Here is a 17,461-nt window from a genome sequence, read left to right on the forward strand (position 1 = left end):
ACTGTAGTTGTTGTCAACCAAACAACAGCCCCCAATGACCTACTTGTCATGGTTTTATGTTGTTTTTTTTTAATGTCAGTTTTCTACATCATAACATCATGTAAAGCAGTGGGAGTTGAAGAGTTAATGTTCTGGTTCTGTGGATTGCCTTTTTTGGGTATTTAGATCTTGGAGGGGAGGAGTGGCATTCCCCAGAGGACTTTGCCCAGAGGAAGAAAGATGGAGCTCCTGGCAGGTCTGCAGTTTTCTTTCTTTGTTTGCAGCAGAGAAGCACGTGGTCCCCCTGCAGTCTCTAGGGTAAGGCCTTGGTTTTGGACACTCTCCTTCTCATTTTGTTTTGTTTGTTGGTCTCATTTCCAATTGTATTGTGTTGTATTGTGTTACCTTGCATTCTGAAATCATATTTAGTAAATTAATGTTCCTCCTCAGATCATTGCCACTGCTCTGTTTTTTTTTAGACCCATCTACTATCTCTCTACCCTTCCCCCTTTTCCCTTCTCCTGGGGCCCACAAGTCCCCTGCTTCATTACACAGAATCACAGAATCACAGAATTGTAGGGGTTGGAAGGGACCTCCAGAGATCATCGAGTCCAACCCCCCTGCCAAAGCAGGTTCCCTACAGTAGGTCGCACAGGTAGGCATCCAGGCAGGTCTTGAACATCTCCAGAGAAGGAGACTCCACCACCTCCCTGGGCAGCCTGTTCCAGTGCTCCGTCACCCTCACTGTAAAGAAGTTCTTGCGCATGTTTGTGCGGAACTTCCTATGCTGCAGTTGAGTTGATTAGTCACAGGGCTGGGCCGGACTGGCCCGTAAACTGTTTACACTTTTTTTTTCCCCTCTCTCTTTTCTTTACCTTTTTTTTCAGGCCTGTGCCCCGTCATGGACACAGATCTAGAGATAACTCCATGACACCATCACTATTGAAGATCAATGTCTGAACTACGAACCATGCTGGACCCATGGTGGTGACTATCTCTTTGTTGCTTTCTAGGAAGACTCCTTGCTTTTATTTCCTATCTCTTTTCTGTTGCCTGCCTTCCCTTCCCCATCTCCTTAAGCAACTAGGATTTGTAATAAACTGGTCAGGCTAACGTTTGACCTGTTGTGTCTTAATCTTGCCATCAGGTATACAGACATTAATAGAATCTTCTCTCTCTCCTGTAAACTGGAGCGAGACACCCCCCCTCCTTTTTCAGGCTGGTGGGCCTGTGGCCCTGCTGTTCCCGTCATTGACACAGATAGATCTAGAGATAACTCTGTGACAACAAGGAAGTTACTTATCCCAGGAAAGATTGTGTAATTCTGCATGTACATAAGATATAAGTTACTATATATTGCAATCAGTGTATATGTTTAGGCTTACCTTGGTTAGCATTTGCACCCTGAGGCAAAGCATTGGTTAAATTGGGCAGCTCATTTCCATGGTTTCCATCTTCCCATGGACAAACATCCACACAGTTCCATTTTTTCAGCTGTTTTAGCCAACTGGTCTTCTGTTCCAACTTGCAGTGGGGATTTAAAACTATACACATCCACAGAGCACCTGATTTAAAAACAAATTGCTACATTATGTTTTCTGTTAAATATGTAGTACTAAATAATTGCTAACTTCTATACTGTAATACTTTCTTTCCTCCCTTCAAAGGCTACACTGCTTACTTCCCAGATATGCCTAGCACCAGGGAGGCTGAATTCCCAACTCACAATCTGGCCCATCTGAAGCAGTTGAAAGACTCTACCAAAGCCAACATTCTCAATTAAAAGGTATTAAGTGAGCCTTTTGTACTAGAAAATACTGAGTTCGCAATACATGGCTCATCAGACAGGAGCATCAGTCAAAAAAACAAAACAAAACAAAACCAAGAGTTCACAAAGTTACAACAGAAAAGTACCCAAGTTTTTCTTCTAATTTTTCTACCAGGAGTGAATGTATCTTCCAGCTTCATATTACATGTACCAAACAAGTGCATGAGTTAGAAATGTATTTTATAAACACATACTTCCACACTCAAAACCCAGTAGAAGTATTCCTGATAATATAATTCATTTTCCAAACACATCTGTATCTCAGAGTTCCAGCAAACACTATTTGTGTTGGTTTTTTGTTGTTTTTTTTTGTTTGTTTGTTTTTGCAGTCTAATAGAGAAGATATTTTTAACTGCAATTACTTCAGTAATTTGGATACACTCGAACTTGAAAACCTGTTTTACATGTTCTCTTTATGGAGCTCTAATTTACAGAAGACTAATTTGCACTGAAATTTCATGCATTCCATTACTTTAGTACTTGTTCCCTGACACTATATAACATGGCAAGCATAAATTCATCAGGGTCTCCAGCAACAATTTTCAAATGGAAGAATTTTTCTCTAAATCAGTTGTCTCTTCATCAGCATGAACTTTGGCCCTTCCGGGTGGGGGGGCGCTCTCTTGCTGCCTTGTAGTGGGTGCTGGAGGGTGCTTTCCTAGCCGTTCCAAGCTTTTCAGGTTTGACTCGGTCCCGGGAACTCTCTCTCTCTCATCTTGTCTGATTTATTAATCTCAATTTCAATTAAATTGTATTATATTTTGTTATCTTGTATTCCAATATTATAGTAAAATAAGTTTTCCTCCATAGATTGTTGCCGCTGCTCTTTTCCTCCCTTCCTTCCCATTTTTTGTGGGACTGGGGTGGGGGGGAGGGCAGAGGCCTGTCGCCCCTGTCACGGACATAGATTGATCTGGTCAACTCCGTGACAAGCATGGAGACATCTGAAAATGCTATATAGCAACAGTTCATTTGCTCATTAAGAATATGCCTTATATACTACAGGAGATTTAGAGAATGTCTGAACTATGCAATCTTCATGACAGACCAGATAAAAGAGAATAAAAATGCAGATGGTTCTTCGAGGATAATCAAATTTTCACATTCAAGTATTCTTTTGCTTACTTAGAATGCAAAATGGATACCCAGATCACATTACATTCATTCCTAGAGTAGTTCTGCATATGAGTATGCCTTAACACAGGAACCACTAGAAACAAAGCCTGATCCTTAAGGTTGCAAGTCCCCAAATATTCTGAGCATCATGGAATGGGGAAGTAATAGCAAAAAAAAAAATCTAAACATCTCAACAAGATACAGAAGTACAGAACACGAGAGATACTATACTAATGCAGATTATTGCTGCACAGTGGTTAAATACAGTACAGCAAGCCTTTTTTTTTTAAGCATGTGAAACTTGCCATGAGAGTAAGTAAAGCTAATACTGTTTTTAAAAACTTATTTTAAAATCAAATTATATAACTTTCTATTAGACATCTTCTTCAACAAACTTATCTCCCCAAACAGTCAAATTACAAATGCTTATTCTTATTAAGCATCAATATATTCAGCACTGTCCAAGAGAGAATTTATTTAATTTATTCAACAAAAGGTGTGGCATATTGGAAAACCTTGGAGAAGTTAACTTGGATTTATTCATTTATTTTCAAAATCAAGTATTACTTGAATGCACTGAGGAGACAATACTTTGTAGCCAGATTCCATTTAAAGAGGAGAAGCTATGTCAAGTATAACTACAGTTAGCAGCTCATCTCAGAAGCCCCTTCAGAAGTTTATTTTTGTACAAATGCAGCACAAGGACAAGTGTGTTTATAATAAACCCCACAAAAACCACTTCACATTTCAACAGACTCCAACTGCATCCTGCTCCCAGTGACTTCAGCAAGAGCTGTGAATGCATCTGAGCTCATCAAGGCCCTTGAACAGTTTTCAAGGCTGTCCCATTCTCTGCAGGATGAGAGAAGTAAGACAAAATTCCTCCTGAGAACAAGCCTTGGGCTCAACTCCTGTAGCATTACAAAGGCCACCATCTGGGTGAAGGGACCATAATGTCAGTGACCTCACCCTCTTCAGCCTATTTGGGTTTCTGTCTTTGTGTGTGTGTGTTTTTTCTTTTCTTCCCTTAGCATGCATGCACTTGCCTCTATTCATGTTTCATCCTCCTCCTCCCCATGTGCCTTCCCCTTTCCCCTGACATCTGCTCCATTCTGTCTCCTTCCATTCACTGGTTCCCAACCTGCTACTAGCACTGAAAAATATGTGGAAAACGTTCATTTGAGGTTAGAAGTTTTAAGAAAGAAATGAAATCTAATTGAGGATCCAATTGGATTGGTAGAACAGTTGGATAAATTTTTAGAACCCAATTTTTATTCATGGGCAGAAATGATGTTAGTATTAAGTATCTATTAGGTATTTATATATCTGTTAAGTATTTATGAGGGAAGATAGATGAATTACAAGGAGAACAGCAATGAAGGAATGGGAGAGGAGAAATCCCCGTGGTGATGGAAACATTCCTGCAGAACAAAAGTTTTCCAGTGTAGACCTCAACTGGGATAGCGATAACCCTCAACACCGAGTAAATATAAGGAGTTACCTTAAGGGAGTTAATTGTACAAGGGATTAGAGAAGCCATCCGTATGTCTCAAAATTTTGTTAAAGCCTTTGAAATACAACAGGGCAAAGATGAGACACTGAGTGACTTTTTAGAGTGACTGTGGGACAGGAAGAGATGATATTCAGGGATGAACCCTGAGGATCCAGTTGCACAGGGCTTGTTGAACGTTCATTTTGTAACCAAAGCCTGGCCAAATATCCAGAGATGGATCCAGAAGGTATATAGATGGAGTGAGAGACCCTTAGAGGATCTTTTGAAAGAAGCACAGAAGGCTTATGTAAAAAGAGAGGAAGAGAAACAAAAGCAAAAAAGTTAAAATGCTAGTTTCTACTGTGGACCAAATTGATAGACAGAGAATGGAGTCCATGGTTCAACAGAGGGTGAGAGGAAGAAACGCTTGGACAGGGGAATGAGGAGGTAGGGAGAATGGAGTGAAAGAGATATCGATCAGGGTCAAAGTCAAAATCAAGTGTTGTTTCTGCATTAGAATTGTATATTATTTTTATTTTATGATCTCCGCTATCATAGTTCTTTTTGGGAGTCCTTCTACTTAACTTGGGGAAGATCTCTGATAGTTTACATCACTTATCGTATAGACGAACCTTCCCAGGAATGCACACTCTGTATATAAGTGTATATATGTATATTTTGTCATAGACACTGCAAGAATATCCTGCACGAGAGCAAACCAGAGAACAAGCCATGACATGCCCGAGGAAGCGCCTGAAGAGACATTGGAAGGCCTGACATCATCCCCCAGTGCTCTTTGTTTAACGATGAGGACTTTAAAGAAAATCACCATATCAATAGGACAAGGAGAGCACTGAGACATCTCGGAAACAACAGGATGACTACTGACTGGCACCAGATAACAAATAAATTAACAAGTAAATAGCACATGTAAACCTTCTGATAAGATTGTGAACCTGGAGTACCCAGCCATTGGGGAAACAGGGGAGGGGGGAGGCAAGGGGGAGAAAACAGGGTATAAAGGCATATATGGTATATATATGGTATAAAGGTATATATGTTGTGTCCATAGGTGCGCTCCTGCTTGTGGTACGCCTGTCATTGCAATCGCGAATAAATTCTGCTTTTATCAGAGATACCGTCCTGACAAAAATTACTTGGATATTTCCAACAAAGGCAATCTTGGCAAGGCCCCCTGGAGTCGGGTCAGGAATTGCCAAAGATGTTTTATAAGTGTGGACAACCCAGGCATATTAGAAGAGAATGCCTGGAGCTGAAGAGGGAGGAAAAACTGATTATGGCATTTGATGATCAGGAGTAGGAGGGAGTCAGGGGTTCTTTAGTTATAGGTCCCACCAAGAGCCCTTAATAAATCTTAAGCTGGAACGCCAAGAGCTAGATGTGACCTTTGTAGATGCAGGAGCAAACAGGACCTCTGAATTATATTCCCCCAGGGATGCAATCATCCACTCAACAAGTTTCAGTGAGAGGAATAGGAGGAGAGGGATTTATGGTGTCAGTTTTGAACGTACAGTACTTCAAATTAAAGATAGACAAGTTCGAGGACAGTTACTATATATTCCTGAGACAGGCAGTAATCTATTGGGAAGAATGCAGCAGAATTGCCAGGTCACAGCCTGAACCAATGGTTGAACACCAGGTGAGAAGGTGTGGCTAACTCATTTAAGGGTTAGCAGCAGAAGTTGCATTTCTTTGGGTAGAAGCTGTACTTCTTTTGAGTTGTCACTGGTGGTTGGAAGGGGTGAGCCAATTTTCTTTCATTATTGCTCTGTAGTGTCTGTATCCTATTCAAAGGTGCTGTTATCACCTTCTTTTGCCATATATTATTGGTGAGCCAGATGGGACCCTGATACTCTGTCATAAGGCCCGTATAAATACTAAAATAGCTTTTATAAGTAATGTAATGGGGTGGTTCAAAAAGGGGGGGGGGGGGGGGGGAACTACCCCCCTTTGAATGAGATCTTGCCAGGGCACATCCTGAGATTCTTAAGATCCCCATATCATGGGATTGCTTCCACAAATGAAAAATGGGCCCCCTTGAGGGACAGAGGAAATATCCATAGGTCCCTAGCCTGCAGGGCAGAGTATTTTCATGGCTTTAGCAAAGGTATACTGATTACTAGAGAATGACAGTTGGCTGCATCCACTGTGGTATGGCTGCTGTTGATGGTTTTAATTTGGTTGAATGTGTCTGAAGAGTCTCTGGCCAATGACAATCAACTACTACATAAATGAGTTGAAAAACTTGAAAGACGGTTTACAATATTGACAGGGAAAAAAACTGAATCTGATCACTCACCTACAAAAGGTCCAAAACATCTCTTTAGAAAGTACTGGTGACCCTGAACAAAGGAACCTGCATAAAAAAGACTCTAAAAATAAAGGAACTAAAACGTTGGATCTTGAGGCTCTACTTGAGCCAGATCCCTTCAAGATTTGTCCTATTATGATAGAAAAAAAAAAAAAAAAAGATGCAAGATAGACCAGTGGGGGTGGCCCCCCACCCAGGCTACATTACATATAATGGTGTGCCCGTACATGACAGCTGAGCTCATGGATCTAGTGCAACAGTTTAGACAAAAACTGAAAGTGTACCAGTGTAGCTGATCTCGTTATGGGACATGGGGGTAGAAAGTGTCGTTGTAAATGGACCAGTAATTTCAAAACTGACATCCATTACTATCCACCCTGCCCACAGTCAAAGACTATATGCAACAATCCAACATAATAAAGAAAATCATTCATTAATTTAATGGCTGATGGCTGCATGCTGAGTAACATGGCCAAACAAAAACAACATATCTTTAAAAACAGGTTTATGGTCAGCTAAGGAAGACTAACAAAAATATATCAGAGAATTAGGTATGAAAGAGGCAGTCTATGAGGATGCCTTTGAAAGTCTGGATCTGATTAAATTTTTAGCAGGAATGAGAGATCTCATCCTGCAACAAGACCCACCACACCAGTATTGTACTTTGGTACTCATACTAAACCCCCTAGTGGCCTCAGAGGCCATAATACAACAGGCTGCTCAGTTGGAGGCAGATCTGGGGGAGACAGAGTGCCTACAGGCCAGGCGCAATGTCCAAATGGTGGTGGAGAGGTTGGGGGTCCATCCATGACCTCAGAGACTGGCCCCTAAAGGATTCCAATCTGGGCCCATTAGGGTTTCAAGAAAGCAAATGCTCAATGACCTGATTACAGCAGGAGTTCAATTTAAAAAGATCAACAGACAGCATAGTCAGGTCCTATTACAATTATGGAGGCAATTACCTGACAAACAATCCTCTCCTAAAAATCAGTCAAATCAATCCTCTCCTAAAGGGGAAGGAGTTGGAATCATAGAACAGATTCCACAAGAAACGTGGAATCTGGAGGATTTCATAGTCCCATCCAAAAAGCATAAAACTCGTTGGGCAGCTGTGACCAAGCCATCAGAGGAAAAAGACTTGGGGATTACCAAGCTAATGGCATGAAAGGAGAGCCTAAATCCCTTGGGACTAGGGCCTCTAGAGGGGACCAGAGGCCCTATGTTGAACTAATGATTCATTGGTCCTGAAACGTTCAACAGGTTATGGCACTAGCGGATACCACAGCAGAAACATTGATTATATCTGGTGACCCAAATCAATTTTCAGGCACTAAGGCAGTGATAGGAGGGTTCAGGGGACAGACGATTCCTGTAAGCCAAATGTGGTTAAACTGGGGGTTGGGTGTCTCCCACACTGGTAGTAAAGGGTGTCTATTGCCCCAGTTCCAGAGTATATATTGGGGATAGACATTTTTGGGGGTCTAACTCTCCAGACCAATGTGGGAGAGCTCAGACTAAGACAAAGATATATTAGCATCCAGGCAGTGCAGGCAATTTTAAGGGACCATGCAAAAACTGACCCCATTTCTTTGCTGCAACTGTGCCAGATCATAAATACAAAACAGTATAAACTCTTGGGTGGGCAAGAAGAAATCACCAAGACTGCAGGAGCTGGAGAGAGTAGGGATTATAAGACCTGCACACAGCCCCTATAAGTCCCCCATATGGCCAGTCAGGAAGGCAGACAGTATGTGGTGAACAGTAGACTACAAAGAACTAAATAAAATCATGCTGCCAATCCATGCAGCTGTAGCCAATATCACCTCTCTCATGGATACATAAAGTAGAGAAATAGAAACATATCACTATATTCTGGATGTAGCAAATGCATTTTTCAGCATTACAATTGCTGAAGAATCTCAAGACCAGTTCACATTCATATGGGAGGGCAGGCAATGGACTTTTCAAGTCCTGCCTCAGAGGTACATGCATTCATCTACCTCTCATCATAATCTGGTGGCGTGTGACTTGGCAAATAGGAAGAAACCATCTACCATCAAAATGTACCACTATGTACCAAAATGTACCACTACATCGATGATCCAATGTTATAATTCCCTAACTGCCTATTTACAGGAGAAAGGGTGGACTATAAACCCACGGAAAGTACAAGGACCAGGGCTATCAGTTAAATTCTTAGGTGGTGTCTGGTCAGGTAATACCAAGGTCTTACCCAGAGCGATCATAGATAAGGTCCAAGCATTCCTGGTTCCCATAACACCAAAGCAGTTGCAGGAGTTTTGGGTTATATTAGGATACTGGTGATCTTTTATACTCCACTTAGCGTAACTCCTAAAACCTCTATATCAACTAACAAAAAAAAGGCAAAGTATGGGATTGGGATAGAATGGAACAAGAGGCCTTCCAGCAGGCAAAAATAGCTGTTAAACATGCCCAGGCACTGGGTATATTTGATCCAAACCTTCCAGCTGAACTAGATGTGCATGTAGCTCAAAAAGGGTTCAGCTGGGGATTGTAGCAGCACCAGAGTTCTGTTTGAACCCCAATTGGGTTCTGGTCACAGGTTTGGTATGGAGCAGAAGAAAGATACAGTGTGGTTGAAAAGCAGTTATTGGATACCTATTCTCCACTGCAGGCAGTAGAACCAATAACTCAGACCTCAGAGATTATTGTTAAAACAACTTGGCCGATCCAGGAGTGGGTAAAAAGTTCTAACTGACATTGCTAAGACAGGAGTGACCCAATCACAAACAGTGGTGTGCTGGGTAACCTACCTTAGTCAGATAAGCCACCTGTCATCAGCTCCATTAAAGGAAGAACTGCAGAAGATACTTGGACCATTAACATATCACAGTGAGACACATGAAGAAATGATGGTTGCTCGCCCAAAGAAGAGTCCTGTACAGAAAGGGAAATATTCCAGAAGATTTCTGGTACATGGATGGATACAGCAGAAGGAACCTGTTATGGTTTTATGATTTTTGTCATTGGTATTCCACATCATAACATCATCTAAAGCACTGGGATTTAAAGAGTGAATGCCCCACTTCCATGGACCACTGATTTTCTGAATTCCTGGCTCTCAGAAGAGAAGAACTGCATACCCCAGAGGACTTTGCATTCAGAGGGGAAGACAAAACTCCTGGCAAGTCACAGGACTTGCTCTCTTTCTCGCTGCCTGGCAGTGTGTGGGTGTGCTCCCCAGTTGTTTCTCCTGCAATTTTAGAGCAAGGACTTGGGTTTCTGACACTCTCTCAGTTTATTTGATTTATTAACCTCAATTCCAAATTTATATTATATTATATTGTGTTATCTTGCAGTCCAATATCATATTTAGTAAATTAACTTTCCTCCTCTGATTGTTGCCGCTGTCCTGCCTTTAGGCCCATCTCCCATCTCCCTACCCTTCCTCCTTTCCCTTTTCCCAGGGCATGGGACCATGGGTCACAGAACCAGGCCAAACTGGCCTGTAAGCCATCAACACCCTCCACTCCCTTTCTCTTTTCTGGGCTGGTGGGCCTCTGGGCCTTCTGTCCCCCTGTCATAGACACAGATAGATCTAGGGATAACTCCATGACAGAATCCAAGTAGGTGGCGAGCCGTCACATACCATCCTTTAACCAAAATGATATGGTTTGAAAAATGGGATGGACGGAGTAGCCAGTGGGCTAAGCTATTAGCTGTGTGGATGATAATAACTCAAGATCTGAGCAACAGCACATTGAACATCTGCACAGCTAGTTAGGTGATCTACTGAGGGCTCATGATCTGGATAGCACAGTGGGCCACCCAGGATTAGACAATCCATGCCCAACCTATCTGGGACAAAGATATGTGGGTTGATATCTGAAATGTGGTTAGGCACAGGACTGTACAAGCATACCATGTCTCCAGACATCAACCCTTGCAGTTGCCAGACAATGATGAAGCAACATGCTGGCTCGAGTTAGATGGCTCGAAAATACATCAGCAGATGACATTGCCCACTGGCTGCATTGGAAACTTTGACATGCAGGACAGAAGACCACCTGGGCAGCAGCTAAAACATGGGGACTGCCCATACGCATACCGGATATTGTCTAAGCATGTCAGGAATGTGATGCTTGCTCGCAAATGAGAACAAAACCTCAGCCAGAAACAATAGTCCATCTTGCTAGAGGGCACAACCCATTACAACAATAGCAGATTGGTTGTTTGTTTGTTTTTTTTTTTTTTTGCTGCGGAGACTAGCTTCTGAGCAGGTAAGTCTGCGCTGGCAAGGGATCTGGAGTAAAAAAGGCCAACCAAAAAGCTCTTTTTAAGGCCTTTTTTTAAGGCTTTTTTAAGGCTTTTTTGAGGCTAGCATCAGCACTGCGCTTGTGCTGGGAGCCAGCAGCTTGTGGGCAGGCTCCTGAGTCACCAGCGGTAGAGCTAGCACATTAGCAGCATGATTTAAACACCCACCCTTAACCTTCCAACCTTCCCACCTGATAATAAGCCTTAAATAGCTCCTGAGAGTCCACGAGTCGCACCAGTCGTTTCAGGTTGGTAGTGATGATTTAGGCAGAACTTCCCTAAGGACTCTGAAAAAGGATTTCAGAGCCTTGGGGAGACAGGTAAAGGGTTCAGGAGCACAAGTTGTGTTCTCCTCTATTCCTCCAGCTATAGGGAATAATAAGGGATTCAATATAATGGGCCAATGGATTAATACCTGGCTCGGTGCTTGGTGTGCCTGGCAGGGGTTTGGTATTTTTGACCTCAGCTCTGTTTACATGAGACTGGGCCAGCTAGCGGCTGATAGGAGTGGCTTCTCCCACTGGTGGAGAGGGGTCTTAGGATGGGAGTTGGCTAGGTTCATTCAGAGGGCTTTAAACTAGGTACAAAGGGGGGTGGGGGTGTAACTGGGGTCACTAATACGGAGCCTGAATGTAATGTTCCTGTGCTTGCAGGAGAGGGACATGTTTGTAAGACCCCATGGTCTTGTGCCTTGGTGGAAGAGGAGGATGACTCACCCCTTTGTAGGAAGAACATGAGGACAGGTGTGAGGCTGGTGTCTGTGGAAACACCTGAGTGTGGTCATGAGGGTACTAGGGTTACTGCCACTCGCAAGGAGACCGAGCTCAGGTGTCTTTATACTAATGCATGAAGCATGGGTAATAAACAAGAGGACCTGGAGGCCATTGTGTGTTCAGAAAGTTATGATATAATTGACATCACGGAAACGTGGTGGAACAACTCCCACAGCTGGAGTGCAGTGATGGAGGGCTACCGGCTTTTCAAAAGAGACAGGCTGGGTAGGAAAGGCAGTGGTGTAGCTCTCTATGTTAAAAAAGACTATGAATTTGTGGAAATTAATAATGTTGATGATAGGGTTGAGAGTACATGGATCAGAATAAAAGCAAAGGCCAACAAGACTGATGTTATTGTGGGAGTCTGCTACAGGCCACCCACCCAGGATGAAGAGGTGGACTTTATAAACAGTTGGGTGAGGTCTCTAGGTCACTCCCCCTTGTCCTGGTGGGGGACTTCAACTTCCCAGACATCTGATGGAACTATAACACAGCTGACAGGGAACAGTCCCAGAGGTTCCTAAAGTGTGTGGGAGATAACTCCCTTACACAGCTGGTGAGGGAGCCGATGAGGGGAAGCAATATCCTGGACCTACTGTTTGTTAACAGAAAAAGTCTGGTGGGGGATGTAAAGGTTGGAGGCCGTCTGGGGCAAAGCGATCATGAGATGCTAGATTTCTGTATCCTTGCTGAACCATGGAGGGGAGTCAGCAGAACTGCCACCTTGGACTTCCGGAGGGCGGACTTCAACCTCTTTAGGATCATGGTTGAGAGGGTCCCTTGGGAGGTAGTTTTGGAGTGCGTGGGAGCCCAGGAAGGCTGGGAATAATTTAAGGAAATGGTTTAAAGGTGCAGGACCTGACCATCCCCATGTCACAGAAGACAAGCCGACGCACAAGGAGGCCGGGCTGGCTGAACAGAGACCTTTGGTTGGAACTCAAGAACAAACGGAAAGTTTATGATCTGTCATGGTTTTATGATTTTTGGCTATCAGTATTCCACACCATAACATCATGTAATGCACTGGGGGGGGGGGGGGGGGTTGACTTGTGCCGAATGTTCGTCCGACGGAGAAGGACTACATTTCCCCAGGAGGCTTTGTGGTCAGCAAGGGGATTTAACTCTGTGCAAGGTCACCTGAGTTCTTCTTCGCTGTCTGCGCTTCGCTGTCTGCGCTTCGCTGTTTGCGCTTCGCCGTCTGCGCTTCGCCATCTGCACTTCGCCGTCTGCTTTTCTTCAGTCACTCAACTGGACTGCACTTCTCACCTCAGCATTGTAGTGAGGTCTATCTACCATCCAGACAGACTCTCTCTCTCTCTCTCTCATTGTATTTTGCTAATACTATATTTAGTAAATCATTTGTTCCACCTCAGATTATTGCTGTTGTTTTCAAGTATTTTGGGGTCCCCTGTTTCCCCTTTCCTGGAGGCGCAGATCCGCAGATCCCTCCGCCCTGCTGGTCACAGAACCGGGCCGAACCAGCCCGTAAGTTACACCTGTAAGAGGACGGAAAACGAAACGAATCTCAACACAGTTAGAAGAGAAGAAAGAGGAGGAAAGAGGTCCAGAGGAGTGGCTCTGAGGTCCAAGAGAAGCACCTCTGAGTCCAGGGGAGGAGCCCTCAGTAAGACCATGGTCACCAACGCCTATGAGGGCAAGAAGTCCTGGAAGAGGAAGAGGTGAGCAAGATATCGTTACCTTTGTTGATCGATCTCTGAAAATGAATGAAATTTGAAGTCTGAGAAAAGACTTCTCACGTCACCCAAATGAGCCTATTGCTACTGGGTTACTTCGATGCTGGGACAATGGGGCCAACAGTGTGTGGCTAGATAGTAGAGAAGCTCGCCATTTGGGTGGCATTGCTAGGGACTCAGCCATTGACAGAGGCATTGGTACATGCCAGAACCAGGCCTTCACCCTCTGGAAGCGGATGTTGTTAGCTGTAAAAGAAAGATACCCCTTCAAAGATGATCTGATGCCTGAGAAGAAGAAATGGGCTGATATGGAAGAAGGCATCCATTATTTGAGAGAATATGCTGTGGTGGAAACAATACATAGCCCCGATTTCATTCCTGATGATCCAGACCAAGAGCATGATCCTGAGAGAGCCAGGTGTACACCAAAAATGTGGCATACATTAATGAAGTCTGCACCAGAAAGGTGTGCCAGCACATTTGCAGCAATGTATGGCAGAGGGGAAAGAAGACCCCTTATAAATGAGTTGGTTAATAAACTTCAAGACTTGGAGTTACATCTAAGCCCTCTACGAGCTTGTGTTTCAGCCATTGAAAAGGTAGCTGAAAAGCTGGACAGGATGGAGAACAAACAAGAAGATATAATAGACAAACTATCAATCGTGCCTGACGCTGATGAATCCATGGTGGTAACAGATACATCCAATGAGGAACAGAATTCCCAAAACAGCCTACTTGAGGGGCTGATCAACTTGATTTCCTCCCAGCCAGTGTCATCCAGTGTCTCAGCTACCAAAAGAAGATGTCCTCCTGCTCGAACAAGTGACAAGAGTTTTGCCTTGTGGCATTACCTACGTGACCATGGAGAAAATATGAAGGAGTGGCATAAACAACCTACTCCTGCACTTGCAGCACGGGTAAAAGAATTACAAGGCAAATCAACCACCAAGGTGAACTTCTCCAAAAAGGTGATTGCTCCAGTTGCTGCAGACAACAGAGGTAACAAATAGAGGGGCCCTGCCCACAGCCAGGGGGGGGAAAGGGATAATAGAGTTTATTGGACTATGTGGATTCGATGGCCTGGCACATCAAATCATGGAAATATAAGGCCCTGGTGGATACTGGTACACAGTGCACTCTAATGCCCTCGAGTCACCAAGGGACAAAATCAATTTATATTCATGGGGTGACTGGGGGTTCCCAAGAACTGACTATGTTGGAGGCTGAAATCAGCCTCACTGGTAAGGACTGGCAAAAGCACCCTATTGTAACAGCGAGCCCACCTAACTAAAGATGATGAACCTTCCTTCTCACGTGCACCATCAAAAATCTCAGCTGTTAGAGGCTCTCAGGCTCAAGTAAGGGATAATACACCACTATTTGTCTTTTGGTATTACCAATGTGACCATGGAGAAGACATGAGGAAGTGGCACCGTTAACCTACTCCTGTACTACGCGCACGGATTAGAGAATTACAAAGCAGATCAACCACCAGTGCAGTTGCTCCAGTTACCACAGGTAATGAATAAAGGGGCCCTGCCCACAGTCGGGGGGGGAAAGGGATAATAGAGTATATTGGACTGTGTGGATTCGATGGCCTGGCACATCAGAACCACTGAAATATAAGGCACTGGTGGACACTGGTGCACAGTGCACTCTGATGCCCTCGAGTCATGAAGGGACAGAATCAATCCCTATTTCTGGAGTGACCGGGGGCTCTCAAGAATTGACTGTGTTGGAGGCTGAGATAAGCCTCACTGGTAAGGACTGGCAAAAACATCCTATTGTGACGGGCCCAGGGGCTCCATGTGTACTAGGTATTGATTATCTCAGAAGGGGGCATTTCAAGGATCCTAAGGGGTATCGATGGGCCTTTGGAATAGCTGCTGTGGACACAGACAACATTAAGCAGCTGTCTGTTTTGCCTGGCCTGCCCTAGCACCAGTACGGACGGGACAGGGTATAAAGAACATCCTCTATACTGCTGCTGGAGAGAATGGTCCCACTTGGAGTTTGTGGCAAAGAGCCTCAGGAGAGACCCGAGGCCGACCCCTGGGATTCTGGAGTCGAGCCTACAGGGGGTCGGAAGAGGGCTACACTCCAACAGAGAAGGAGATCTTAGCCGCGTATGAGGGGGTTCGGGCTGCTTCTGAAGTGATAGGTACTGAAACACAGCTTCTTCTGGCACCTCGACTGCCAGTACTGAACAGGATGTTTAAAGGAAAGGTTATCTCCACCCATCATGCAACTGATGCCACTTGGAGCAAGTGGATTGCACTGATTATACAACGAGCACGGATGGGGAACCTCAGCCGTCCACGAATCCTAGAGGTCATCATGGACTGGCCTGAAGGTAAAAAGTTTGGAACATCACCAGGAGAAGAAGTATCACGTGCCAAAGAGGCCCCACCGTACAATGAACTGCCAGAAAATGAAAAGAAATATGCCCCGTTCACAGATGGATCGTGTCGTATTGTGGGAAAGCATCACAGATGGAAATCTGCTGTGTGGAGCCCCACACGACAAGTTGCAGAGGCCACTGAAGGGAAAGGAGAATCAAGCCAATTTGCAGAGGTAAAGGCTGTCCAACTGGCCTTAGATGTCGCTGAACGGGAGAGGCAGCCAATGCTCTATCTTTACACTGACTCATGGATGGTAGCGAATGCCTTATGGGGGTGGTTACAGCAGTGGGAGCAAAATAACTGGCAAAGAAGGGGTAAACCTATTTGGGCTGCTGAACTGTGGAAAGACATTGCTGCCCGAACAAAGACTATAGTTGTAAAGGTGCGCCATGTAGATGCTCATGTGCCCAAGAGTCGGGCTACTGAAGAACAGCAAAATAACCATCAGGTAGACCGAGCTGCCAGAATTGAGGTGGCTCAAATAGACCTGGACTGGCAGAACAAGCGTGAATTATTTCTGGCTCGGTGGGCCCATGAGACCTCAGGTCATCAAGGGAGAGATGCAACATACAAATGGGCTAGAGACCGAGGGGTGGACTTAACTATGGATGCCATTGCACAGGTTATTCATAACTGTGAAACATGTGCCATCATCAAACAAGCCAAGAGGATGAAACCTCTGTGGGAGGAAGGGCGATGGCAAAAGTACAAATATGGGGAGGCATGGAAGGTTGATTATATCACCTTGCCACGATCTCGCAATGGTAAGCATTATGTGCTTACTATGGTGGAGGCAACCACTGGGTGGCTCGAAACATATGCAGTACCCCATGCTACCGGCCGAAACACCATACTGGGTCTCGAGAAACAAGTCCTGTGGCGACATGGCACCCCGGAAAGAATTGAGTCAGATAATGGGACTCATTTCAAAAATTCTCTTGTAAATACTTGCACCAAAGATCATGGCATTGAGTGGATTTACCATATTCCCTACAATGCACCAGCCTCTGGTAAAATTGAACGATACAATGGATTGTTAAAAACGATGCTAAAAGCACTGGGTGGTGTAACATTTAAGCACTGGGAGAAGCATTTGGCAGAAGCCACCTGGTTAGTCAATACCAGAGGATCTGTCAGTCATGATGGTCCTACCCAGTCCAGCTCCCTACATACTGAAGAGGGAGGTAAAGTCCCTGTTGTACATGTAAAGAGCATGTTGGAAAAGGCAGTTTGGGTTCGTCCAGCTTCTGAAAGGGCAAGCCTCTCTGTGGTACTGTTTTTGCCCAGGAACCTGGGTCCACTTGGTTGGTAATGCAGAAGAATGGAGATGTCCAATGTCTACCACGAGGTAACATGATGCTGGGGGAGTGCAGTTATTAATTCTATGTATATGTAGAATAGCCATGTGTGTGTAATGCATTTTAATCGGTTTTTGTTTCTTTATTAACATGTATATATATATATATTAAGCATGATGTAATGATGTAGAATAAGGGGTGGAATGTCATGGTTTTATGCTTTTTTTTTTTTTTTTTATTTTCAGTATTCC

The 17,461-nt window shown here is 44.2% G+C and overlaps 2 protein-coding genes across 4 annotated transcripts in view; one reads left to right on the forward strand and one right to left on the reverse strand.

The window, feature by feature from the left end:
- The window catches only part of LOC125686398 (zinc finger SWIM domain-containing protein 6-like), a 522,860-nt gene that overhangs the window by 198,247 nt on the left and 307,152 nt on the right, over positions 1–17,461 (reverse strand). The window contains exon 5 of the mRNA XM_048930326.1: positions 1,365–1,544. Coding sequence (XP_048786283.1) covers positions 1,365–1,544 — 180 coding nt within the window. The remainder of the gene's footprint in view (positions 1–1,364; positions 1,545–17,461) is intronic.
- The window catches only part of LOC125686416 (uncharacterized), a 269,413-nt gene that overhangs the window by 171,878 nt on the left and 80,074 nt on the right, over positions 1–17,461 (forward strand). The gene's annotated exons all lie outside the window — the stretch shown is intronic.

The sequence above is a fragment of the Lagopus muta genome, chromosome W (genome assembly GCF_023343835.1).
Source record: "Lagopus muta isolate bLagMut1 chromosome W, bLagMut1 primary, whole genome shotgun sequence".
Classification (NCBI taxonomy): domain Eukaryota; kingdom Metazoa; phylum Chordata; class Aves; order Galliformes; family Phasianidae; genus Lagopus; species Lagopus muta.